We start from the raw sequence: 24,348 nt of genomic DNA on the forward strand, positions 1-24,348 counted from the left end.
CCCAAACCAAACCTCAAAATTCCCATGCAGCTGAGGATAAACAGTTACAGTAATGCTGTTCTTCACATCTATACAAATGTAGAAACTAGCTTGAATTTCAGCATTCCTCCTTTTGACTCATCTAAATAAGAAGCAAAGAATAATGTACCTTTACAAGTCAGATACAGCCAAACATCTGAAAGATTGTTCATGAAAACATGAGGCATACAGTAGAAATGGGCAAATTTTAATCTACCAGTATGGCCTCTAAATGATTAAAGGCTGGCACAGGAAGGAAAGTTCATTGACAGCACACAAATGCCACATTTCTGGTTTATAACACATATTAATAGTCTTTGAAAAGCTGCTTTCATGTTACAGTAAGGTCTTGGTTACTCAGATTCTAAACAGCTAGCAAACTCTAGTAATCACAATTACTTTCTACAGCCCTATAAAACCAGTCATGTTCAGAATGTTGAGCCTTAAATACTAAGAAATGAAACCCAAGCATCCCTTGAATACAATTATGTTGATTTAATATCAATGTATAGATATCATTCAGATTCTTAGAGTTGATCCCTAATGCTCTGTTCCTCTCTATTTCACCGGGCCTCTTACTCAAGCTTTGAAACCAAGCTCCTGCATTACCACCTCTGAGAGGACTTCTGTGGTAATTAATCTTCTCCCAAAAATCAGATTGAACAAATCGCTCCCTTTTCTTCATTCCCAGAGCAATGTGTCCATAGCTCGGTTACATACTCACCATGTTTAATTATAATTTATCTGTTTACTTGTTTCCCACTCTAGACTTTTAGTTCTTGAAGGCAGAGAATGGGATCTATTCATCTTTGTAGCCCCAGTACCTAATGCTGCACCTGGCAAACAGGTGTTTCATACGTGTTGGCTGAAAGAAGGAACGGAATTAACCAGAACATACTGCCATTCCTTGAGCATGCCATGCATTTTCATGCCGTTGCTCATGCTGATTCCTTTCCTGGGAAGCCCCCTACTGCATTTCTCTGCCAGCTCAGAAGTCACCTGCTTGTAAGATTATAGAAGCTAAACTCCTTCCTCACTGCAAACTTCACACAGGACCACTACCTACCTACTTCTTTGTGCTCCATGAAACTATTCATGCCTCAAGTCATTCATACTGTATCAGATTGCTAGAGGTCTACTTCATTGTCTTTCTTGCTAGATCCTGGATCTAGAGGGCAGATGTTGACTTAGTCTTCTTTTGTGGTCCCAGCACAGTATAAGGAACACAGATGCAGTACGGGTCATTTAATATTCCATTTTCCAACTTTGGGCAGTTATTCTAATATTGTGTTACGCCTTCTGTCCTTAAGCAGTAAATTTCAGCAAGGTAACCCTCTTGCATGAAAAATGCCAAATGCTGTAACATGCTAATATGATCTGAATTTTCAAGCACTTCTTGTATTCCTAGCAACAACAAATGGTCGCTGTCCTATAGGAAGCCAGTCACATTTTCAAGAAAGTTAGCCCTTCTCAGTATTTGCTCTTTTGCATTATGAAGCAAAAATTTGTTTAAGTTCTTACATTAGTTCTCCTTGGAATAAGAATGTAAGAGAATCACATTTAGTATTCAGAATCTCTTGGGAGGGGAAACTTCAAGATGAGAGGCATCGTTAAATAATACTTAGAATAGCAATGCTAACCAACCATTCTTGGCAATAATAGAAAAAGTGACACCACTAACCGTAATTTTACTAAAAACCTAACAAGAACTTTTTTCCCTCAGACTGAACTCACTCCTTTGACGAGGCTCACTGGTTTGTAAAGTGCGCACTGAAGCAGATTCAGAGTCACTCTTTGTGAACAATTCAAAATAACACATTCTTAGCTCTGAAAGGACAGGTAGTGTAGGGAGGCGCTGCCTGGCTTACCACCACAGAATGCCCATTAATAGTTTGTTTCAGATACATTTTAAGAAACTCTCTCGTAAATTGGTAACACCCAGTTTCTCAGATCAACTCATAACAACCAACCAAAGAGGTAAATAACAGTAAAGATGAAGACCAAAGTCATCCTCATTTAAGCTATCATTGCTTGATTCTGCTGGTTTGAATCAGAAAATCTAAAACAAACAACAACAACAACAACAATGAAAAACGCTCTAAGTAATAGAGCGGTTTTTGTGTTTTCTAGCACTTTTACTCTGAGTGGTATTCTTTCATAGCTGTTTTAAACAATATCACCAGGTTTCTTGTCCATTAATCATTCATGCAGCTTTTATTTTTTAATTCAAACATTTTTTCCACAGAGAGCAAGAATTCTCACAATTACCATTTAAGAAAGAGAAGCTCTCTAACGTATCTGCATTTTTTGATACGTTTTGCACATAAAGGGTTTTTAAACCTTTATGATTGCTATAACCAAACTTAATAAAATTCAAATCTATTCAACAAGTTGATTCTCAAATGCATTAAAGGTTTGTAGGAAGTTACGTAATCAAAAGAAAACACTGACTAGTTTAAAAGATGCAAATCCCCCTGCCCCCTCAAAAAAAAAAAAAAAAAAAAAAAAAAAAAAAAAAAAAAAAGCAGCTATGCTGAATTTTTCCTGTAATTCTGAGTACATTAAAACTTAAGTAGATCCATCCTGGTAAAAGCACTTGAGAATGTACTACTGGCTTCTCATGCTTCTTTTTAACTTATAATATCTTCCAAGAAAAAAAAAAAACAGTTCAATTTCAAATTCATTCACAGGGGAAGGGCTTTCTGAAGAGTGGTTCCAACTGCCAACTTCAAAATAAAAAATGCATAAAAGGCTGGAATCAAGCAGTTTAAACCATACTGGTTTTGATGTCACTTAATGAACCTTAGTCCATATGTAATCAAATTTTACATACTTTGTTTAAACTAAAACTTTGGCTTAACCAAAATAATCTTATCTTGGATTTTAGAAATGCCAAGTCTCTACTATGCTCAGTTGTATAAAATGACAATGAATGTATCCTCCATACCATTTAAGTATATGATGTGACTTGACTTCTGAAACTTTAAGCTTTTTTTAAAAAAAGAGCAAGAATGTAAACAGTCAATCAACCATGAAAGGCAAACAGTACAGAGGCATAACAAAGCAAATGAACACGAACACACACACACACACACCCCCCCCCCCCTCTGGATGATCAGGAGCTCCCGCCCTGGCAATGCCTAAGAACCTTCTGGGCTCCTTTGGTATCCTCATCAAGAAAATAAGGGAATGAGGTGAGATGACATCTGAAGTCTTGGGTACTCTCTTATACCTGTATTCTTTATTTTTATTATTATTTTTTTTGAGATGGAATTTCACTCGTTGCCCAGGCTGGAGTGCAATGGCGTGATTTCGGCTCACCGCAACGTCCGCCTCCTGGGTTCAAGCGATTCTCCTGCCTCAGCCTCCCGAGTAGCTATGATCATAGGCATAGGCCACCACGTCCAGCTAATTTTGTATTTTTAGTAAAGACAGGGTTTCTCCATGTTGGTCAGGCTGGTCTCAAACTCCTGACCTCAGGTGATCCGCCCTCCTCGTCCTCCCAAAATGTTGGGATTACAGGCGTGAGCCACTATGCCCGGCACTGTACCTGTATTCTTTAATTCCTCAGCTCAACTCACTCCTTTGACGAGGCTCACTGGTTTGTAAAGTGTGCACTGAAGCAGATTCAGAGTCACTCTTTGTGAACAATTCAAAATAACACATTCTTAGCTCTGAAAGGACAGGTAATGTAGGGAGGCGGTGCCTGGTTTACCACCACAGAATGCCCATTAATAGTTTGTTTCAGATACATTTTAAGAAACTCTCTAGTAAATTGGTAACACCTAGTTTCTCAGATCAACTGAAACATACCCCCAGAGAGCCTCCAAGTGTGACAATGAGAAGCAGAAATGAGTGAGCAAGAATGAACACCACTTGCATTGGCACGTGAGAGCTAGAATGCCTCACTGTTGCAATTCCAGTACCACGGGTGTGAAACAAAGATCCTCTGTTTCTTTGGAAAATGGCACCAGATTTTATGGAGAAATGAAGTGTTCCTTTATTTAAATATTAGCTCAGTGTCTGTAAGATTTTTTGGCACCTAATTTAAACATCTGATTTAACTGAGATTCTGGTAGCCACAGTTATCTCAAATGGGAGAAGAAGATAACTAAAGCTTGCTGGATGGGGGGGGGGGGGGGGGGGGGGTGCCAGAAGCAGCTGTAGCCACCAATGTCCTCAAGAGTCAGTTTAGTCCTGCAGAACATTTGCCAAATGTTTCATAGAGGGGTTAAAACGCTAATATTAAGCGAAGTAATCTAGTTAGATCTTCATTGGTTTTACTTATTTAGGTTATTACTCATTTTATGTTGCTACCAAGCTCAGAGCTATAGACAACCTTCATAAATAAGGCCTTCTTTTCCTACTAGTCTTTTTTATTTGCATATTAATACAGACAAAAGAAAAGAACTTGAGGCCAATGGCATCTCAGGGTACAGTTTGGAAAAATGCTCTGTAAACTGTCTCCAGTAAGAGCATTCTAGATGCGGTCTTCATTAGTTATGATATTTGTAAGAGTGATAAATCACCCATGGGTGTACCTTGCAACTTACCTCCAGTGCAGACATGGCCCATGCCTATTGCTGTGCAACACTATAATCTTGTCTATGGAGTTGATTAAAGAGCTTTCAGAAACTCACATAAAATGCTGACCTGGACATGATTATCCCAGTCACTTACAGAAAAGCACTAATAAAACAAATCAGGGTCTGCTTACCACCCAGGGTACAAGTCCTTAACACACAGCTGCATCCTATCACTAGATAACCACCTGGTGACTGTGGCAGGTTCATTTCAATGGAGTCAAAAGGGTGGAAGAAGAGTACGCAGGGTTTGGTATAAACATGTCTCCTACAACTTACTTTAAATTGGAAACACCATGTTCCAATTTAAATTCTGCCCGCAGTACTGCCCGCGTCCTGCTTCCTATCCGTAGGATAAGAGCAAAGCACTTATCTTATGGATAGGAAGCAGGGTGTGGGCAGTATTTCTGTAGATGGTTAAGCCCTGTGAGATCAGGGAGTATGTCTATGTTATTCACTGTTTTATCCCCAGCACCTGGCACAATTCCTGTACTATGATAGCCACTCAGTAAGCTGCTGAGAAAGGAATGAAACCAAAAGGGCTTTTCCATGACTATGGTTTAGCCTAGGATGCTGAATTTAAATATCTGGGGGTGAGGATTTGACAAGTCTGAGGGCTAGGAAGCAAAACAAGAAACAGCTTTTAATCTTCCATCAGTACATAAAGTAAAAAGGGTATAGCTTTATGCATAGTGGTTTTTGGACAGTACTTCACTGAAGTAGTCTGCATTTCCCCCCCTTTTTTTTTGGTTTTATTTTTCATATTAAAACCATGTCCTGAGCAGCACTGAAAGTAGCACCATGGCTTTATCCTGGAAAAGGGGAGTGAAGGGGGTTAGGGTGAGGAGACTGGAGGAGTGAGTGGGTTTGTCCTCTTGCCCGGCTCCCTTTTCCATCTAGGTGAAGCGCCTCAACATTGTAACATAAGCACTACTGATTTTTCCTCATCAGATTTGGTGTGGTGATAGTGGGGGTGAGGATGGCGATAGGGGGTAGGCACTGGGATTTTCTTTCTTTACCTGATCCTTTAATTCTGACAGCTGGCCAGAAAGGTTCGTGACAAGTTTCATGGTGGACTCCAGCTTCTCCTGCAGGTTCCTCAGCTCATTCTGTTCTCCTTCAGAATCACTGCTGACCAATGACATGGCTCTCATCCTGGGGAACCAGTCAAGGTTTCTTTCCTAAAATCCACGTTTAAAAAAAAAAAAAAAAAAAGACTGAGTCACTTCTAGAGGTAAAAACAAGAAGGGCCAGCTTACCATGCCATGTTTCCTAGCTCTCATTAGGTTATCTCCTTCTATTGCAGAACTAATGTGCTGTGTATTTTTTTAATTGCTCAGTAGCTATCTTTTTAATTGCATACAATGGAACTCTTAATTCTTAGAGGAAGTCACTTTAAATTTAAATTTAGAGGAAATGTAGGTTCCAAACAAGAGTCCTAATCTCCAAATCTGAATACTGCCACTGCAGCTCTGATCTTTGCAAATTACATGGCTGATGAGTTTGTTTTTTTAAAAAATTGTGGTAAAATATGCATAACATAAAATTTACCATTGTAACCATTTTAAGCATACAGTTTAGTGGCATTAAGTACATTCACACTGCTGGGCAACCATCCCCATCATCTGTTTCCAGAACTATTTTTTTATCTTCCCCAACTGAAATTCCATCCCCATTAAACATTAACCCCATTCCCCCCAGCCCCTGGCAACCACCATTCTATTTTCTGTCTCCTTGAATTTGACGGCTCGAGGGGCCTCATATTATGCTGTGTATTTTAAAATGCATTATACTGGGAAAACCTTTTGCAAACACTTGAAGTGAAGTGAATTTTAAGGTCCCAAGTGTTCTGTCACTTCACAGATACATGTGCATGTATGTGTTTGCGTGGGTGAGGAGATTATTAAGAGGCTGAAAATGGGGAATAGGCTCCTCCGTCAATGTCCCCGTTTGTGAGCTTATAAAAACCACTCCCCGTGTTTCCTTTTCCTTCCAGCCTGAAATGGTTGATGGGTGCTGGCAACTAGCCTAAGACAGGCCCATTCAGTTTCCTCCCCCGTCCATCTCCATCCTTTTGATGTCTATAGCTTATGCCTGTAAACAGTATTTCTCACTACTGGTTAACAGAATGGGACAACTCCTCCTCCCACCTCACTTCCTTCTGCCCACATATGCCTTTCTCCCAAAGAGCATGCCGCATACATAAGTTCCGTATAGAGAGGCAGGAATGAACAGTAAGAAAAGCTTAGCATGAGACAGGGGGAAGAAAACTGACTCATTCCACATGTCTGGTGTCATTCTCACCTGGACCAGTTTCATCTTCTAAGGATACATTTAATGGTCTTTCTAAAACAAGCCCCCCTCCCACAAACACACACACACACACACACTCGGAATGGTGGATAATTGTTGCTGTGTGTACACCATGGGGGTCGGCAACATTTTCTGTGTAAATATTTTCAGCTTTGTGGGCCATCTGGTCTCTGTAACAACTACTCAGCTTCTCTCTTATAACCCCCAAACAACCAGTAAATAAATAAATGGGTATGTCCATGTTCCAGTAAAACTTTATTTACAAATGCGGGCAGCAGGCTGGGTTTGCTCACCTCTGCTGTATACAATAGAAGACATCAATATATTTAAAATAACAGAACTCCATGAGACATGTCTAAATATTACAAATCAAGTGAGATTATTAAACTGTACCTTGACCTAGGGCCATCTAGCAATACAGAAGCCATATAAGAACTAGATGAAAAAATATCACAAGAAGTCATACCACATTGACAGCAAGGTGTCACAGAGCGTTTGCTTAAGATATTGGTGGGTGGGTGGGTGGGCAGGGTTTGTGAGCTTTATGAAGGCAGGAACCACCTTAGTATACTGACTAGAGCATAGTAGACATTCAGTATTAATACAAGCTTGTGGAAGGACAGAATGATACGCAACTCTCTTTCTGCATGGAACCTGATAACAAATGCTTAGGTAGTAAGCCTGAGCTGCTTATCGTGACTGCTGGAGGAGAACAGTGGCAATCTCTACCTTCCTATACCCTGAATAAACACTTCATTCATGTGTCTTAACGTTAGCTTATATTCATCAATTTCCCATCACAGAGCAATGGGCAAAAGATCATTAAAAAATATTCCATTTCAGAGATGACTAGCTTAGAAACCCAAAGTGCTTTCCCATCTGTAACCAGTTTTCTCCCGTGCAGCTGCAGTGACCTATCACTGACCATACTCATCTCTCTTGTGTCAATCCTTCAGACATAGCCACGTCTTCCCACCAAGGACGTAGCCCATGTTCAAGGACTATGCAACTCTGAGGAGGAAACCTCATTTTTCAGAAGAGGGCACACAGAGGCGACGGATCACTGGTGATCACTCACTCCCCCTAGGGCGAGGGGAGGAGGGATGATGTGGGCTGGGCTGCTGAAGCCACAAACCAAAGCACAGCTGCAGAGAGATCACTTAGCACAAGGCCCTAGATACTCACGGGTGGCTGCTACATGTTTTTGCAGACTGACCTCAATTGAAGAAAACAAATTCAAGAAAAAAGATCCAAAGTCCCACTTTGGATACAACAATGTTGAGGATACTACAGTGAGCAACACAGACATGGTCACTGCATCCTAGACCCCCTCAAAGGACAAGCAGTTTTGATGCCTAAGTATGTGATAGAATTCCTGCCATTGAAGTGCTTACAATTTAGTTAAGGAGAATGACCATCTAGATTTTTTTTTTTTTTAATAGGCCAGGCCAGTTCTGGTGGCTGGTGCCTATAATCCCAGTGCTTTGGGAGGCTGAGGTGGGTGGATAGCTTGAGGCCAGAAGTTTGAGACTGGCCTGGGCAACAGAGTGAGATCCCATCTCTATAAAAAATAAAAATAATTAGCTGGGTGTGGTAGTGGGCACCTGTAGTCCTAGCTACTCGGGAAGCTGGGGCAGGAAGATCATTTGAGCCCAGGAGGTCAAAGCTGCAGTGAGTCATAATTGTGCCGCTGCACTTCAGCCTGGGTGACAGCAAGACTCTCTCAAAACAAATAAAAAAACAAGGAATAATATAGGCTATGTTGTATCTAGGAGCGGTAGAGAGAGTAGCGTCCAAGTAAGACCCAACAGCCAGTGATTGATTGGCTAGAATCCTCTTCAAGCAAGGCTTGGCCCTAAAGAAGGTTAGCCCTTGAGCAAGCGTGTGGGCATTTCACAGAGGGCACTGGCACAGTGAGGCTCCAGTGTGGCTGGAGCTGGGGATAAGGGCAGACAGGCAGGAGCAGCTCAGACTGTTGAAGACTTGAGGGAAACAGAAGGAAGCAGGAGCTCTGTGAAAGGTCGCCCTGCCTGACCAGACCAGTGGAAAGGACAGAGGATGGACATTCACAGTCCTCACTGCTAGTAGTCAGAACTCACCTGTAGCTCACTTATTACTGACATGCAAATGAAGGCTAAACTGCCTAAAATGTTAGTGAATCCATCTAAAATCTGGCTTTCAAATCCTTCATATGTTCATTTGCTTAGCAAACCTTCTATAAAAATAGAAAACACAGATTTCCAAACAGAGTCCACATTAATGAGGCCTTCAAAAGACTCCAGAAAACCGATGCAAGAGTCTGCACATAGCTGAAAGTTTAAGGAACAGCTTATCTCCCTTATTCTAATAGCAAGTGACCAAATGACTACAGATTAAAATGAGAATTTTCTTCACCTTCTTTCATGCCGTATGTGACTCCTGGCCCTCTAAGCAATGATTTCAGAAGGGTCTTTGAACAAATAAATGCAAAATACACAGACATTCTCCATTCAACCAGCCTTTTACTGAACTTTTACAATATCTATGCCCTGCATGGTGTTGAGCACTAAGGATCTAAAGACGAGAAAGACAAGGTCTCTGTTCTCAAGCTGTTTTAGTCCAAGAACTGTGGTCACTGGTCAGGTCTCAATGCATAGTTCTTCGGCTCTGTGGAGCTGCACGGAGGCCCGACCTCCACATGTGAGTGTCTCAAAGAGTGTGTGCTGAAGACACGAATGGGGCCCATCAGCATGCCGAGGGCTACTCCTGGCATCTGTGCCCCTCACCTCAGTGGTGGTGGAGAGGCACTGATGCCCTGCGTCTTGTGCTGCTACATGGCATACCTGTAATCCTGGGACTCGATGGCCCTACCCAAGGGGTACATAAAGCCATAAAAAGAAATAATGCATCTTTTTAGAATGTAGAATATCCATTTTAACCAATGGTAAATGATTGAACTATTTTTATATTAAACTCAAAAAATTACCTAGACCAGATAGAAAGGTCAATTTATTTTTTTGAGATGGAGTCTTGGTGTGTCACCCAGGCTGGAGTGCAGTGGCACCATCTCAGCTCATTGCAACCTCTGCCTACCGGGTTCAAGCTATTCTCCTGCCTCAGCCTCCCAAGTAGCTGGGACTACAGGCATGCACCACAATGCCTGGCTAATTTTTGTATTTTTAGTAGAGATGGGGTTGGCCAGGCTGGTCTTGAACTCCTGACCTCAGGTGATCCAATCACCACCTCCCAAAGTGCTCAAATGTTAAAGATAAAACCCAGCGCTTCAAAGAAGGTCATACGTTCTGCAGGCCACATGGCCCATGTGCTCCCATCCTAGGGATAAAGCCTCATTCTCCATTTCATAGGGGGCCTTCAATGCAAAGATAGCAAAAGGATTTTCTGGTCTAGAAATTTATCAATCACCACCACACAGATTCTCCCCCATTGACTCCCTTAATATCTTATAATGAAAAAATGGGCTAGAAGGGATCTTACTGGCAAGCATTCGTATCTTTTCTGCACTGAAGTGGGGAGAGCACCAAATTTGAGATCCTAGGTGTTGCCAGTGTTTTAATTAAATCATCATCCTAGGCTATGAAATTAAATCTCAAATTACCAAGGAGTACCTGGTAGTTAAAATTAATTAGCAATTTTAGCCAAACTGTTCTCTCAATTTCCCATTGGTTTTGCATCCTGTGCAGTAGGACAGGCTCTAGTGTGGTAGAAAGTTCCCCACCAACAGGGTTCCCCTCTGCACAGAGAATCTAAATCTCAAAAGTGCAAATGTTTACACTATACCCCAATTACTGGAATAGGTACAGAGAGAGAACACCTGAATCCAATTTCTCTCTAGCTAAGACTTTCATACAAAACTCTGAGCTTGTTTGAGTGCTGGATTACTCCAATGAAGCCTGTCACCCACGCCTCTCCAGCCAGCCAGATTCTGAAGGCCTAGAAATGTTTGCAGACTCTTGCCAGTATTATCTATTCAAGATCAAAAACATGTCTCAGTGTCTTGGCTTCTAATGGATTTTTGGAAAAGTCATCTTCAGCTAAGACACTTTGTTGTGAATTATCTCAGGGTGTGTGTGTATATGCAGTCAGGAGGGGAAGGTGGGGAGAGGATTACGGGGTCACTAAGCGTCTGTCGGCCGCATCTGCCACTGGGTCTGACTCTGGCTTCACTCTGCTTTGCTTCACTCACTCCTTGCTGCTGGCATCTCACATACCAATGTCATTAGGCACTGTCTGCCCTGGTCCTCCTACAATCCAGCCAGTGCAGTTCCCGTCACAGCAAGTGCTTCCTCTCTCAGAGCAGACAAACTAACTGAAGCCACAGCCGGAAGCAGGCTGACCACAAGTGCTAAGGTTCTGGTTAGTTCTTTTCTAGGTAAAGTTGGAAAAGTCCCTGCAAAGGCAAACACGAAGTTTTAGATGTGGGGGTGGTACTGACCAACCTCTTGAAATGTCCTTGACTGGAAAGAGGGAGAGAGACAGAGAGAGAGAGTGTGTGTGTGTGTGTGTGTGTGAGAGAGAGAGAGACAGAGACAGACAGACGGAGGAGGAAGTTGGATTGTATGATGCAAATGCTAATCATTCTGAGAAGTGGGGTATTTTTTTTTTTCTTCCCAGGTTCAAAAGAAGAGGCTGTTCTAAGAAAGACTACCGAGTAATCAATCACCTCCTCAGAGAAAGTCTGCTCAGGTAGAGTATTATGTTTACCACCTAAACAATGGAACATTTTTGCTGAATCTTTTATAGCTAAATCAGAAAATGAGGTGTTGAGGGAGAGGGGGGCTTGAGGGCAAAAGAAAGGGTCATGGGACAGAAGACGGGTCCTAGAAAAATGGTCCTGTTGCTTTCTCGGCCCTTGAGAAGCCCCTCTGGGAAGATGCGAGGAGGCAAAGATGGTCTTTCCAACTCAAATGGCAGCTTCATTTCTACTGCTCTTACCAGGCAGGAAGACAAACTGGATGTTCCCAGAATGCCTACGGATGCTCAGGTGATGGAAATGACTAGAAATGGGTATGGGGTAGGCCTGGAAACCTGAGAGATTTGGCCTCTCCATGTATTTAAACCCTCAGAAAATGTCAGGAGGAGGCGGCTTGAAGATAATATTTATGTCTTCAAAAGCAGGAATATGGGACACTTAACTGACTTTAAATCATTTGTCCCTTTTATGAGCTAGGGTGATTATTTTCATTGAAAAGGAAGAAAAAAATTAATCTTTAGAGCTATTTTTTCTAAGATCACAGCAAAACAAAATGAAACCTAACCCTCCAAAAACAAAAACACAGAATCTGTTGGTTTTGGTGAAAAAATAGTCATCTTTAACTATGTTCAGTGGCTCTGAAACACCACTTAATAATATCTATTATAGGCTGGGCATGGTGGCTCACACCTGTAATCCCAGCTACCCAGGAGGGTGAGGCAGGAGAATCGCTTGAACCCAGGAGGCAGAGCTTGCAGTGAGCCGAGATGGTGCCACTGCACTCCAGTTGGGGGCAACAGAGCAAGACTCTGTCTCAAAAAAAAAAAAAAAAAAAAAAAAAAATCTGTTATACATGTTTTACAAAAACCTAAAAAATGGCTCCTATCTTTGGACACAGTAAGATCAGAGACAGCCTGAGGCTCAGGGGGAGGGAAGGAGGGAGTGATAAATAGGAGGTGTGCAGAGGAATTTTAGAGCAGAAACGATTCTGTATGATACTGTAATGGTGGATAGGTGTCATTTGCATTGGTGAAAACCCACAGAATGCACAATATGAAAAGCTGGCCGCAAAGTAAGCAGCAAATGATGGAGGGACATTAATAACAATGTATCCAATATTGGCATATCAAATCTTAACAAACAGGCCACAATAATACAAAACGTTACTGACAGAGGAAACTGGCAGGGAGTCAGGAGGAGAAGGGCATGTATGAGAACTCTGTACTTTCTGCCCCATTTTTCTGTAAACCCCAAACTGCTCTAAAAAATAAAGTCTAGTAATTTATCTTATTAAAAAATTGTCCTTTTTTCCTTTTTTTTTTTCTTCTATCTTGTGAGTCTATTAATTTTTTTAAAATGGGATTCCACACCCGGAATTTGCTGGCTAGCACCAGATTCAAGGAATTCAGTTCTCTTTGTCCCAAAAGTACAGTGACTTCAGACAACATGCATATTAATATCCCTGTATTTCACAGGTTCTGTACATTTCTGCCACAGTCTTGTGACATTAGTGTGTCAGTAGAAAAAACAATGGCCTGTAATAAGAAGAGTTTCAGTTGTGTGTATACAGGATGGTGAATGAGTATATGAGTCAGCTAGCTCACCAACCTGGTCTATTTTCTTTCTTTCTTTTTTGAAAGAGATCACCTCACCAGCTACCTCACTGGGTTACTGTAAGGATCAGATGGCTGTAAAAATGTCCCATAAACTGGAAAGCATTATGCGAAAGTATTATAAATCACTATGTCATCTGCCTAGAGTGGGGATAGAGTCAGCACTGCCATCCAGGTATTGACTCTCGTTTCAGTACTCAGCTCCTGTGTAAAGTTAGTTCCTTTCTTTCTTTGGGATAAAAATGTTAGGGATACTGATTTCTCTTTTTACCAACTAAGCCACATGAAGGGTATCCAAACTGCACAAATCAAGGTGTCAGTCTGGTTCTGTTTTTGAGCTCTGAATGACATTACCAAAACAGTCCACATTATATAATCTTCAGCTGGACTGGAATGACCAATCACCCTTCCCAGACTCCATAGTTGTTCTTGGATGATACAGCATAACAAAGATGGGCTCATCCCAGCAGAGAGAACCACACCCGTTTCTGATGAAATCCCTAGGAAGAGCCAGCCGCAGAATAATCCTTCCAAGTCATTCTGGGGCCACAGGTGGAGGACTCCCTGGGCACCCACAGGGACCATGATAAACAGGGTGGACACTTGCTGGGTCCTGGGCACCTAGGCTGCCAGGCTGAGGAAACCAGAGGTCACAGGAGGAGAAAAAGGTGGGGCCAGCCACCCATGCTGGACGAGGGCAGGGCGAGCCCATTTGAGACTCTGAATAAAGAACAATCAGGCTCACTCACCCTTCTCCCCACATCAGCGTCCAAGCTGGCTTATGACATCTTGCTTAGGCAACTTCCCCTGCACTTTCGATTAGCTAAGAAATATGCCAGAACATTCCCAGTGGCCATGTATGAGGATTTTTAGCAATTTTCGTGGTTTTCTTCTGTTCTTTTCTGGATTCCATTAGTGTTCAACTTTGATCTGTTACTGCTTTTATACAACAATACATTGTGTTTAAGCCTACTGAAACATCTTTCCAAAGTTCTGTGCTGTTGTTTCAGGGAAAGATACATTTATCTTTGAAAACACACACACACACACCCTCACCAATAAGCTGCTTCAACACAACCACATTCCATCTCAGCTTTATCATCTGATGGGCTTTTTATATTGGTAAGCTCTGAGCTGAAATGGTTTTACTCAAGGTCAGTCCTGTCTAGACACACTGAGAAAGAAGTGATGGAAGATATTATCCGTCTCACCATCTACAGGACTTCATGAAGAAGTGAGAAGGGTACCAGCACTGTTACCGACTTAAGAGTGGTTTGGAAGAAAGGTGCCACACTGCTAGATCTCTTCAGGGGGAAAGAGATCATCTGCCATGTGGATGTTCTCCAAATTCCTTAATCCTTTCCAAACCCTCCCCTTTTCTAACCAGCCCCTTGTACTCTGATCCCTGACCCAGACCCTAAGGCTCACACCTTCCTGTTTCATATTTCACGAACTCCTATCCCCACTCTGAATGTTGCTTATGGGAATCTTAGAGCTACAAAGGGCACAAGAGACCCTTTGATTCAACTTCCTCATTTTATAGGTGGTAAAACTGAGGCCCTGAAGAGAGAGGATTTGTAAAAGGTGGAAACTCAGTCTAGTTCACCTTGTAGATCTTTTACATACAAATGACTATCCTTAAATACTGACATCTTTTCCTCATTCTCACATTTCCTAGAGACATGACAGTAGGCTTCACTGTAAAGACGTAGGTTTTAAAGAACTCTGAATATATATACCTGATCTAGATAGTCATATTCAGAACATTTTCCAGGTGAGAGCAGTTTTATAAGTGCATTTTTATGGTGACACACTTCTCAGTATCATATGATACTCTAGTCCAGCGCTACCAGACACAGTCAATATTTAGAATACACAGGAAATAAAGCAGTTGAAGCAGGGGAGTTACAAATGTAGTTAGGATGTCTGGAAGTAAAGGGCAAGTGGGGCAGCACAGTGGCAGTGCAGTCGGGGAAGGAGCAGGAGGGTGGGTCAGGTATGGGTGTGGGGAGAAAATGCACTTTTGGAGATGATCAGATCTGCCAAGTTGGGGAAAATGTGCATGTATGCAGGTATTTCATGTGTGTAATAAGCACGTACAAACTCATACATCCCCGGACCAACTAGCCAATGGGGAGAAGTGGTTTCATGCGCGGTGAAGCCAGTCTTCAGTGGCTGATGGAACAATGTCTACGCATAACCCTCAGGTCCTGCACAGTCTCACGGACTAGACTCTTGGGTATACCTGACTCACGCCCCATGCTCTCCCTTAGCACACAAGCTCCTTCAGGGAGGATCATGGCTCTGCTCAACTCACTGTTACAAACAGCACCTGGCACACCCTCCACAAAGGTCAGAATGTAGGAAATTCGGAGGAGAGCACTGGGAGGTCAGTGCAGAACCGGGGCCCAAATGCCAACTGCTTCACAATGAAAGGAAAGTGCCTGTGAAGTGCTCCGTGGAACAAGGGGTGATTTCATCCCCTCTAGACTAAAGGGCAGAATGTGTTCTAAGGCTGGGTGGGGAAACTTAAGCTCAGCAACTGCTTTGTGCAGCTGCCACTGACACGAACCCAAATTCGAGTGCACAGGGTGGGGTGAGAGAGGCCTGGCTGGTTGGGCGGCGAGTCCAATGACGCTGACACACTGTTTCCAGCCACCGGGAAGCCAGTGCCAAATCCCTCTTCACTCCTCCCTGCTCTGATATTCTTGACTCTGCCGTGGTGCCAGCTAACTTCAGGGGGCATTCTCGGAATCGTATTTGGCAGGCAGCACGGGCTGGATCTTCACCCATGGTTAACGGCTTTCAGAGTCCAGGTGACAGTTTAACCAGCGCTCGTGGCCTCCCAGGTTAGGCCACAAGGAAAGCTGCTGCTCAGCACTACCAATGCTGAAATATCAATATTCTAGGAACATACCCAGGCACTCCCTTCCTCCCAGCATACTCACTGGAATTCAGAATAAAGGCCCAAACCCATCAGCGTGCATCTGCGCGAAGCAGAGGGCGTCCACTGCGCTTTATCAACAGCCAGGACCTGCCTGCTTCGTGCACAGAGGAGATGCACACGCAGCCGGAAAGGTCAGGGCAGGGTTAAGTGCACGCCCTGCTGGACTCGCCCTTCCTCTCTCCTGCACCTAAGTGTTGTCTGGCAGGGACTCCAGCTTCTGATTTCCTTCAACTGAGATGACCCATGATGCCTCTGCGAATTTTTATGCTCATTTCTTGGCTCCGGTCACTGCTGCCACCACCTTTTCCCCCCTACTTAGGTCCTTACTCTTATCTAATTATGATCTACAGGTAACTCTACTCCCACCAGCCCCTGCACTTGGTTCTTTGCATTGCCTCTGGCTGGAAGCTGTTGTCCCCAACTTCAGAAAGTGTCTGCAGATTTCACAGGCTCTCTCTTGGGTCAAGAAAGGTGTAAGACTTCAGCCAGTTCCCCTTTTAAACAGAAGGTAGTGACACGCAGGTGTTCAGTTTCCATTTTGATCTTTTGCCCTTGTTAACGAGTTACTCTCTGTGTTTGCTTCCTGTGTCATCTTATCAAATATAGATAAACACAAGGGCCAGATGTCCTACTGCTTTTGAATCTTCTCAAAACGTTTCCTCATAATGTTTAGTAGCACTGAATTAGCTAACAGAACTTATTTGCTTGGAAGTGTTACCCAGGAGGTGCTGTCAGGCAAAAAGGCTCTCTTGCCTGTTGCTTTTTTGAAGCAAATTAGCCGCAGCTTTCAGGAAAGCATTTTCCAGGAATGCGGGCTCCTGGACTCTCCCCTCCTATGCAAAAGCACCCCACCACCTTCTGAGAACATCCCACTTGCTGCCACATTGAGACTACTTTTGATCTGGAAAATTGCTCCTTTGCTTCTGGATCCTGTATAGCTAGTTTCTGAAGAGGTCAAGTGAACTAACCCATAATGGAACAAACTGGAAAATCTCCAATGGAATGTTGAGGGTGAGGAAGAGGGAGCAGGAGAGGCTGAGAGAGAAAGTAGACAGGTGTCTACCCCCACTGTGAGAAAAAGTCAGCACCAGGCTTAAAGGATGATGGACCAGACGTTCTCATGTGTAATTATTAGGGAGTTAAACTCATTCAGATGAGTCACCTGGGTGTGGAAGCTCCAGTCTGGCTGTGGTTCTAGTGAATCGTCCTCCTCCTTTTACTTAGACATCTCCTGAATCTGGCCACCAAAGGACATATCATTCCCTGTTTCAAGCTAAGGTGAGGGTAGTGAAGTTTCTCATATTTCAGCAGGTCAAAATTAACATATATTTCAGATACATCCTTTGCAAGGGCGCACTTGATACCCTTTCCTGAACTCCCGCCTTCTCAGCAAGCCCTAGAGTGTTCAGCTGGTTGTCTGAGCCGTGGTTGCTGGTGAGAGTCACAGCAGCTCTGAGAGTCACACCCCATCTAACTCCTGTCTTACTGATTTATGCATTAGCCAGTCAGCATCCCCGGGAGATCCTCTTTCCCACTCTTCTCTCCACCCGCAAAGGGGCCTTTACTGCATCTTGCCTCTTTTAAAGGAGGCTAATTCAGTATCACTTGGGGTTGGGGCTGGGGGATAAGCCAGTCCAAGTCTAAGATGCACCAGTCCAAACCAGAGGCCGCCAGCCAACCAGTGGCTGCAGGTTGACAGGAGGGCTGTGTGCACGCACACAGAGGTAACCACATCTGTAACCACATGTGGATATGTGAGTCAGGACAACCTGAGGGTGGGTTCTGGTTCAGCAGCTCTGGATTTCAGTCTTGGCTCTAGCACTTCCCAGCGCCGCGACCCTGCAAAAGTTGCTCAACCTTCCTGAGCTTTAGGTTCCCATCTGTAAAATGTTCATAGTGCCACCTACTATGCTGTGATGAGAATTAAGTGAGATCATGCATGGATAGTGTTTATGTCATGCATACTGATTATACATGACCTATTCATTACTATCCAATCTGCCCTTCCCGGGGTAAAGCAAAGCCCAGCACAGACTGCTCCTCCAGAAACGGCAGCCCTGCTGCATTCCAGAACTCTCTGGCTATCATGGCGAGGCAGGTTCTCCCCCAATATTTCACTGTCCATATTAGTCAATGAATATGCTATCCTAGAGGAGTAGCCAGAGCAGTCCAAGGTATCAGGACATTCTGAAATGTGGACGAACAATATTCTATCGGATCAGTCTGTCTTTATACGCAATTCACTCAAAAACACACCTCTGAAAATGTAAGAGTTATGTTAACAGGGCAGAATTCCAAGATATAGAAATGCAATCTATAATTAGCAGAAGACATGTCTTATATTTTTTTCATTTGTACAAATGTATGGGGTATATGTGAAATTGTGTTACATGTATATAGTGCCTAGTGATCGAGTCAAGGTATCTAGGGTGTCCATCACCCAAGCACCACACATTCTTGTTAATTATAGTCATTCTACTGTGCTATCAAACATATTCCTTCTACCTAACTGGATGTTCGTACCCTTTAACCCATTTCTCTTCATCCTCTCCCTTTTCCCCCGTCTCTCTCTTCCCAGTTTCTGTTATCTAGCTTTCCACTCACCACGTGATCGATTTTGTTTTTTTTTAGCCTCTACATGTAAATGAGAACACTCAGTATTTGTCTTATTGTGCTTGGCTTATTTCACTTCAGATAATGGCCTCCAGATCCATCCATGTTGCTGCAAATGACAGGATTTCATTCCTTTTTTATGGCCAAATAGTATTCCATTGTATCTATACACCACATTTTCTTCATTCATTTGTTGATGGGCACGCATGTTAATTCCGTATCGTTACTATTGTGTCCTTAAGTTACTGTTTGGTCTTCTTTACCAACCTTCCTTCTTAATGCTGCTCAAATTTCTAATTTTCAAGAATAATTTAGTCTTCTGCATTTGACTGTACTAGAAAAATGGGCTGCTGTTTCTTTGCTGGGAATCAAATATTTGGTCTTTTACCTGAAACATGCCCAGGGTGCAGTATCTAAATTCTGTCAGGCAAAGTGCTCATGATGAATTCACCACTTACTTCGATTAAATAGCTCCAATAGCATGGCCTTTCAAATCATCATCTATAGACTAATACAAATTCTCAGTTTAGTTGGCACTAGAGCAAAGCCAAACAGTGCTAAAATTATTCAAAAAAGGGTGTGCAGCATATAAATTACTGTGAAAACTTAAATGTAGATCAAGGTTAATAAAAATTTGCTTATTAAAAAAGGCTATCACCAAAACGATGATGGCACCAAATTCAAGTTCCTGCAGGGAAAGGAAGTTTTTTTCTCTCTTCCCTTGATTTTGCCAAGGGCTATGTCAGGTCACCTCAGTCACATTTTTCTGAAAGCACAGGCTTGTCTGGGGCCCAAGTCAATGAATATGAAATTGCATCTCGGGAACTGAGTGGCACTGTGAGATACAGTGGAGGAGGGTTCACTTCCCCTGGTCATTTGAGTACTCGACAGCATCGCCTTCCATCAGGTGCTTGAGTTGAAGGACAAATCTACCAGCGAACCATGAATGATTTCATGATTAATCTAAGGTTTGCCTTGAATACACAGAACTCGGGGTCCACTCCCCAAATCACTGAAAGCCCTACTTCTGGGCAGTAAAAGCAAGTAGAGGAAACCACTAAAGACATGGATGGAATTCACAAGTATCTGTGCCCTATTCAACAAAGAACGCTAATGTCAACCATGCCCTGCCTCAACTTTTAAGCACGCTTACAGATTTAAAGTTCAAGAGCGAGGAAGACATAGGGATTTTCCAGGGGAGGAGGCTCTTAAGAGTCAAGATGTCCACTCTGACTTTTCTTAGTGACAGCATGCCCACAGCCAAGGAGTCTTGCAGAGTCTTGGAACCATAGGAAACGATGCTTCTGTCAGCTCTGCTCTCAGCCCCGCAGCCCCTGCTTCCTGGCTGGCTGTGCTCTGGGCCTGTTGCTCAGTTGTTCTTTCACCTGCTCCCTCCCTCCATGCGTGCCTCCCATCTGCCAGGTCTCATTTATCTCATGTCTACCACCCAACGGATGTGTGAGGTGGTATGAACCGCGATGTACAGACAGGAAACCCAGGTCAGCAAAGTCCCATGACTTGCCCAAGGTCATGCGGTGCGGGAAGGCACAGAGCAGAAACTCTCACCTTGGATCTGCTGCCTCCACTTCTTGGGTAGTGAGGACTTCATGGTAGGCATCAGCCTGGCCCCAGCTTTGAGGGGGGATACTCCCATCTCCAGTGAAAGGAGAGAGGGTAAGACCAAAAGGGGAGAGGGAAATACACTATCTATTATGTTTAAACAAGATTAACCTGTGGGTGAACAGCTGGTTGCAGAGTTCTCAACTTAAGACAGAGCTTCTTTGCATGTTCCCTCTTTCCCTCCCTCCAGAGATGACGAGAAACACACTGTTTCTATCTACAGCGAGAAGAGGTCCTGTCACCTTGTCTGCAGGCCAGTTCCAGCAGGAATTAGGAAAGGTGAAATATCTGATCTAGACAGGCTGTTGTGTTTTCACATGGCTGAGCAGCCACCAATGGAGGGAATGTGCCCTTGGGATACGGGTCTAGGCAGGGAGGGCCAGGGCTCTGCACACAGACACCTCTTTCATTCATGACTCCGCAAATGTCATTCTTTCCAAGTCAGCCTGGGTTTCCAAGAACCCTTCTCAATACAGTGCCCCAGGTGAATTCTATGACCCAGTGTGGGTTGAGATGAAAACCCATTTGCTATCTCTGATGCTGCTGTCTGCAAGGAGCTGCTCTCAGGGCAGCTGGGCTCCTCCCTGCCTGAGTGGCATCTGAGGCCTTTTCCATTGGTTCTCTTGGGTTGCCTTTTGGCAGCTGTCACTCCACAAGTCTCCAGGAGTCTCTGGGATCTTCATCCATGGGCTAAAGGAGAGCTGCAGAAGAATCCAACATCCCAGCCTTCTGCAATTAGGCAAGAGGTATTTTTCCTGAGGACCACATACCCTAAAAGAGCCTGTCTCAAAGACAAGGTAAGCAAGAGGGCAGTGAGCCCTCCAACCTGCTTTTCCTTCCATCTCTGCCACTGCCCATCAGCTGTCCCTTCTCTGTCCTCCACGCTAGAGTAGCTACAGCCTCCTGGGGTTGGCTCATTCAAGAGATCACCTAATTTTCCCTCTCAGCAGCAGTGGGTAGGATGCCCCTGCTCAAGGGGGAGGCTTGTGGGGGCCTCGTCTCAGCTGTGGCTGCCTCCACAGGGTGTGACTAATCGGGGCCCGCAGGTGGTCTTGTAGCCTCTGCACCACAGCTCTGAGGTCCCACGGGGCCCCAGCCCCCACCCACGCCAAATGACTCAGCTGAGCACCCCAGCTGCTACCCTGATGGGGCTAATGCTCCCTTAGGAGTCCCCAGCAGGGATTCCTGTGGTTTCAAGACCAAACACCACAGCAGATAGCGCAGGCAAGAAGGCACCACCGTTTAGCTGGTAGATCTGATGCTTCTCTGAGCCACCACTTAGCACACAGAACATCTGGTTCTGCAACAACTTTAACATTCAGAGAATAATTCTTTGATACTGTAGATTTTTAGCTTTTCTGACAAGATGTCTCATATAATCAAAGAATGATGTGGATGGGGAAAGCACACCAAACGCCCGGGTTCTCAGAGTGTTGCCATGCAGCGGGCTCTGACCGGGCTGGGTGGGTGGCGGGCTACAGGTCACTCTGGCTCTTAATCCTCATCAAGTGACTGCTCACAAGACGCCTTTAAGTCTCCACGATTGAGACAGAAACCCAAAAGTGTGCCAGAGTTTTCTGTGACCGGAAAGTAAGGTGATTAACAGAAAACTTCAAAACTGGCCTCTGGAAGATTTAAAGATAGGACCCGCTCAAACACTTTAGAGACAAGAGAACAAAGTGAAGGGTGAGAAGGAACATAAGTCAAGGGTGAACAGTACAGGCCTCCTCTAGACATTAAGACTTCGAATGCAAATGAAGGTCATTATCTGTGCATGTGGACAGATCTGTGTCAGTATAAATGCTGACTGAGTAGGGTTTAATTTGCCAGTGTCAATAATTGGAGGAAAAGAGGAATTGAGGACTTTTCAGTTAATGTGTCCTGACCCTGGAAACCTCACCTGTGGAAATCCACACTGGCACCCATCAGAAATCCCTAATCTGCTTAAAAATAGGAGTCTGCCCAGAATCACCAGCATCCTCCCAGTTTCCTACCAACAACATGATTATGGAATGCGATTTCTACAGTCAGCCAAGCCTGGTTTGAATTCTGGCTCAGTTCCTTCTGAGCTGTTCCTAGGAAGTCGCTTAACCCCCAGCCTGGCTTTTATCTGTAAAAGGGATAAGCCATCATCCTCATTCTGCAACTTGTGTCTTTTTCTCTCCACTCAGTGCTGATTTTTTTTTTCTCCTTTCTTTCTGCTAATCTATGACCCTAGTGTCTTCATCCTCTCTTTCAAAACCTTTTTCAAAAGTTACGCCATGAACCTCCATCCATCTCTCCCCACCCCAGAAGTCCCTTCCTCCAGGTTCCCCATGGAGGGTAACTTTAACGACCAAATACAATACTAGAGGTGAGAGGACTTTACAAACCAAAGAGGGTCAACTGTATGTAAAGGATTAGCAATATTTCTCCTCATCATTCACACAACCCCTCTGAGAGTAATCTTAAGTAAGCATCTGTTTTGTCTCCGCTGTGAGGCTCTTACTACTTAAAGAGTGATTCCCGGACCAGCAGCTTCGGCATCTCCTGGAAGGTTGTTGGAAATGCAGAATATCTCAAGTCCTGGAAGTGACTGCTGAGTCAGAATTTGAATTTTAACAAGCTCCACAGATGAGTCACATGTACATTAAAATTTGGGAAGCACAGAATTCAACTCTAAGGACCTCAAAGGTGCAGACGGCACAGTATCTCCAGAAAGCCCTCCAAAGCCTAGGAGAGGCCTCTGTGCCTCTGTAATTGGGGTATTCAGCAAATACAACCACGTAACCGCTGCCCTGCTGGCAATAAAACTGAAAGCCTGGCTGCCTCTAGGCCTGTCAATGATGATACTTATCTGAACAGACCTGACTTCCAGTATCTTTACATAAAAAGCTTGAAAATTACATCTACATAAAAAGCAGGCTCCTTTAGCGTAAGTCATTATCAGGCCGAGCGCTCAAGTCCTTGGTAACTGGAAGGAGAGTTGGCCCCTTCTCCTCAGAGGGAGCCAGCGTGAATCACAAAGACTCGCTCGATTTCACAGTTCATGCTTCTCACTCCACTCTCCACCCCTGAACATTTTAATGATGCTTGAAAAGCACAGGTCTGAAAGGACAGCTGGCCTGGGACACCCACAGCGCACGTTTGGTATCTCGGCAAAACCTGCCTGAGAAGTGCTCTCTAACAGCCTGAAGCAGCTTCTCCCCTTCCTGGGACATAGTATCCACACTTCGCATCAGCGAGAAGATTAATTTGGAACTCAAATTCCTCCATCATATGATCACGTCTTAATGATCAGTAGAGTGTCTCCCAGAAAGGCAAGGCTGAGGGCAAACACAAACCAGGCTAATCACTTTGCCTCTAAGACACCTCTTAGAGAGTAGATGTTATTTAAAAAGAAGGGAGAAAAAAGCATCATCAAGAAAAGAGGCAGATTAACATAGCGACAGGAAATCGGGCTATGGAGTTTGATCCCGGTTAAAATCCCAGCCCCAGCTCCATGGTCACGTGCTAATCACACTGAGGCTCAACATTTCCCCCATGAACATAGGCTGATACCACCTGTCTGGTGGTTCTGAGGATCACTCGAGAGAACACATGAAGTTCACGGAGCACAGTGCCCCATCCGTGAGAAGGGCTCAGGCAACATCGGATGTTATTTTTCTGTTGTGCAGCTCCCCCATGGGCTGCCGGGGCCTTGCTCAGAGCTGAGAAGCCAGGCCAGTAGGCCCACCACCTTGCTCTCGGGAGGCCTTTCCACTCACCTTGATCATTTCTGCCACATAACTCTCGGGCCCAGTATATTCGGTGGAGTCCTTTACTTTCACCAGGACGATAAAGCACAGATAGTGCCACATGTTGTGTTCTTCCTTGATGTGTTCTTCAAAGGTAACAGTCTTGTTGTCAAACTTGTCTCTTTCCAAGCCTAAAAATTAGACAAAAAGCCCCCGGCCCCAACTGAGCAGTCTT

General features: G+C 44.0%; 1 protein-coding gene and 1 long non-coding RNA gene across 18 annotated transcripts in view; one reads left to right on the top strand and one right to left on the bottom strand.

Moving 5' to 3' along the window:
• Positions 1-12,368, top strand: part of LOC116273530 — a 142,913-nt gene extending 130,545 nt beyond the window's left edge. For 3 of the 5 annotated variants that reach the window (XR_004181850.1, XR_004181848.1, XR_004181855.1), the window contains 2 exons: positions 7,871-7,980; positions 11,526-12,368. This is a non-coding gene — a long non-coding RNA (uncharacterized LOC116273530). Of the gene's footprint in view, positions 1-7,870; positions 8,274-11,525 lie in introns of all 5 variants that reach the window. The other 2 variants (XR_004181856.1, XR_004181853.1) reach the window with 2 other exon arrangements.
• Positions 1-24,348, bottom strand: part of ITPR1 (inositol 1,4,5-trisphosphate receptor type 1) — a 354,333-nt gene that overhangs the window by 5,123 nt on the left and 324,862 nt on the right. For all 13 annotated transcript variants that reach the window (XM_009200308.3, XM_009200306.3, XM_009200305.3 and 10 more), the window contains 2 exons: positions 24,144-24,304; positions 5,621-5,782 (listed from right to left, as the gene is read on the bottom strand). In XM_009200308.3, coding sequence (XP_009198572.2) covers positions 5,621-5,782; positions 24,144-24,304 — 323 coding nt within the window. The remainder of the gene's footprint in view (positions 1-5,620; positions 5,783-24,143; positions 24,305-24,348) is intronic.

Source organism: Papio anubis, chromosome 2 (assembly GCF_008728515.1).
Source record: "Papio anubis isolate 15944 chromosome 2, Panubis1.0, whole genome shotgun sequence".
NCBI classification, from domain to species: domain Eukaryota; kingdom Metazoa; phylum Chordata; class Mammalia; order Primates; family Cercopithecidae; genus Papio; species Papio anubis.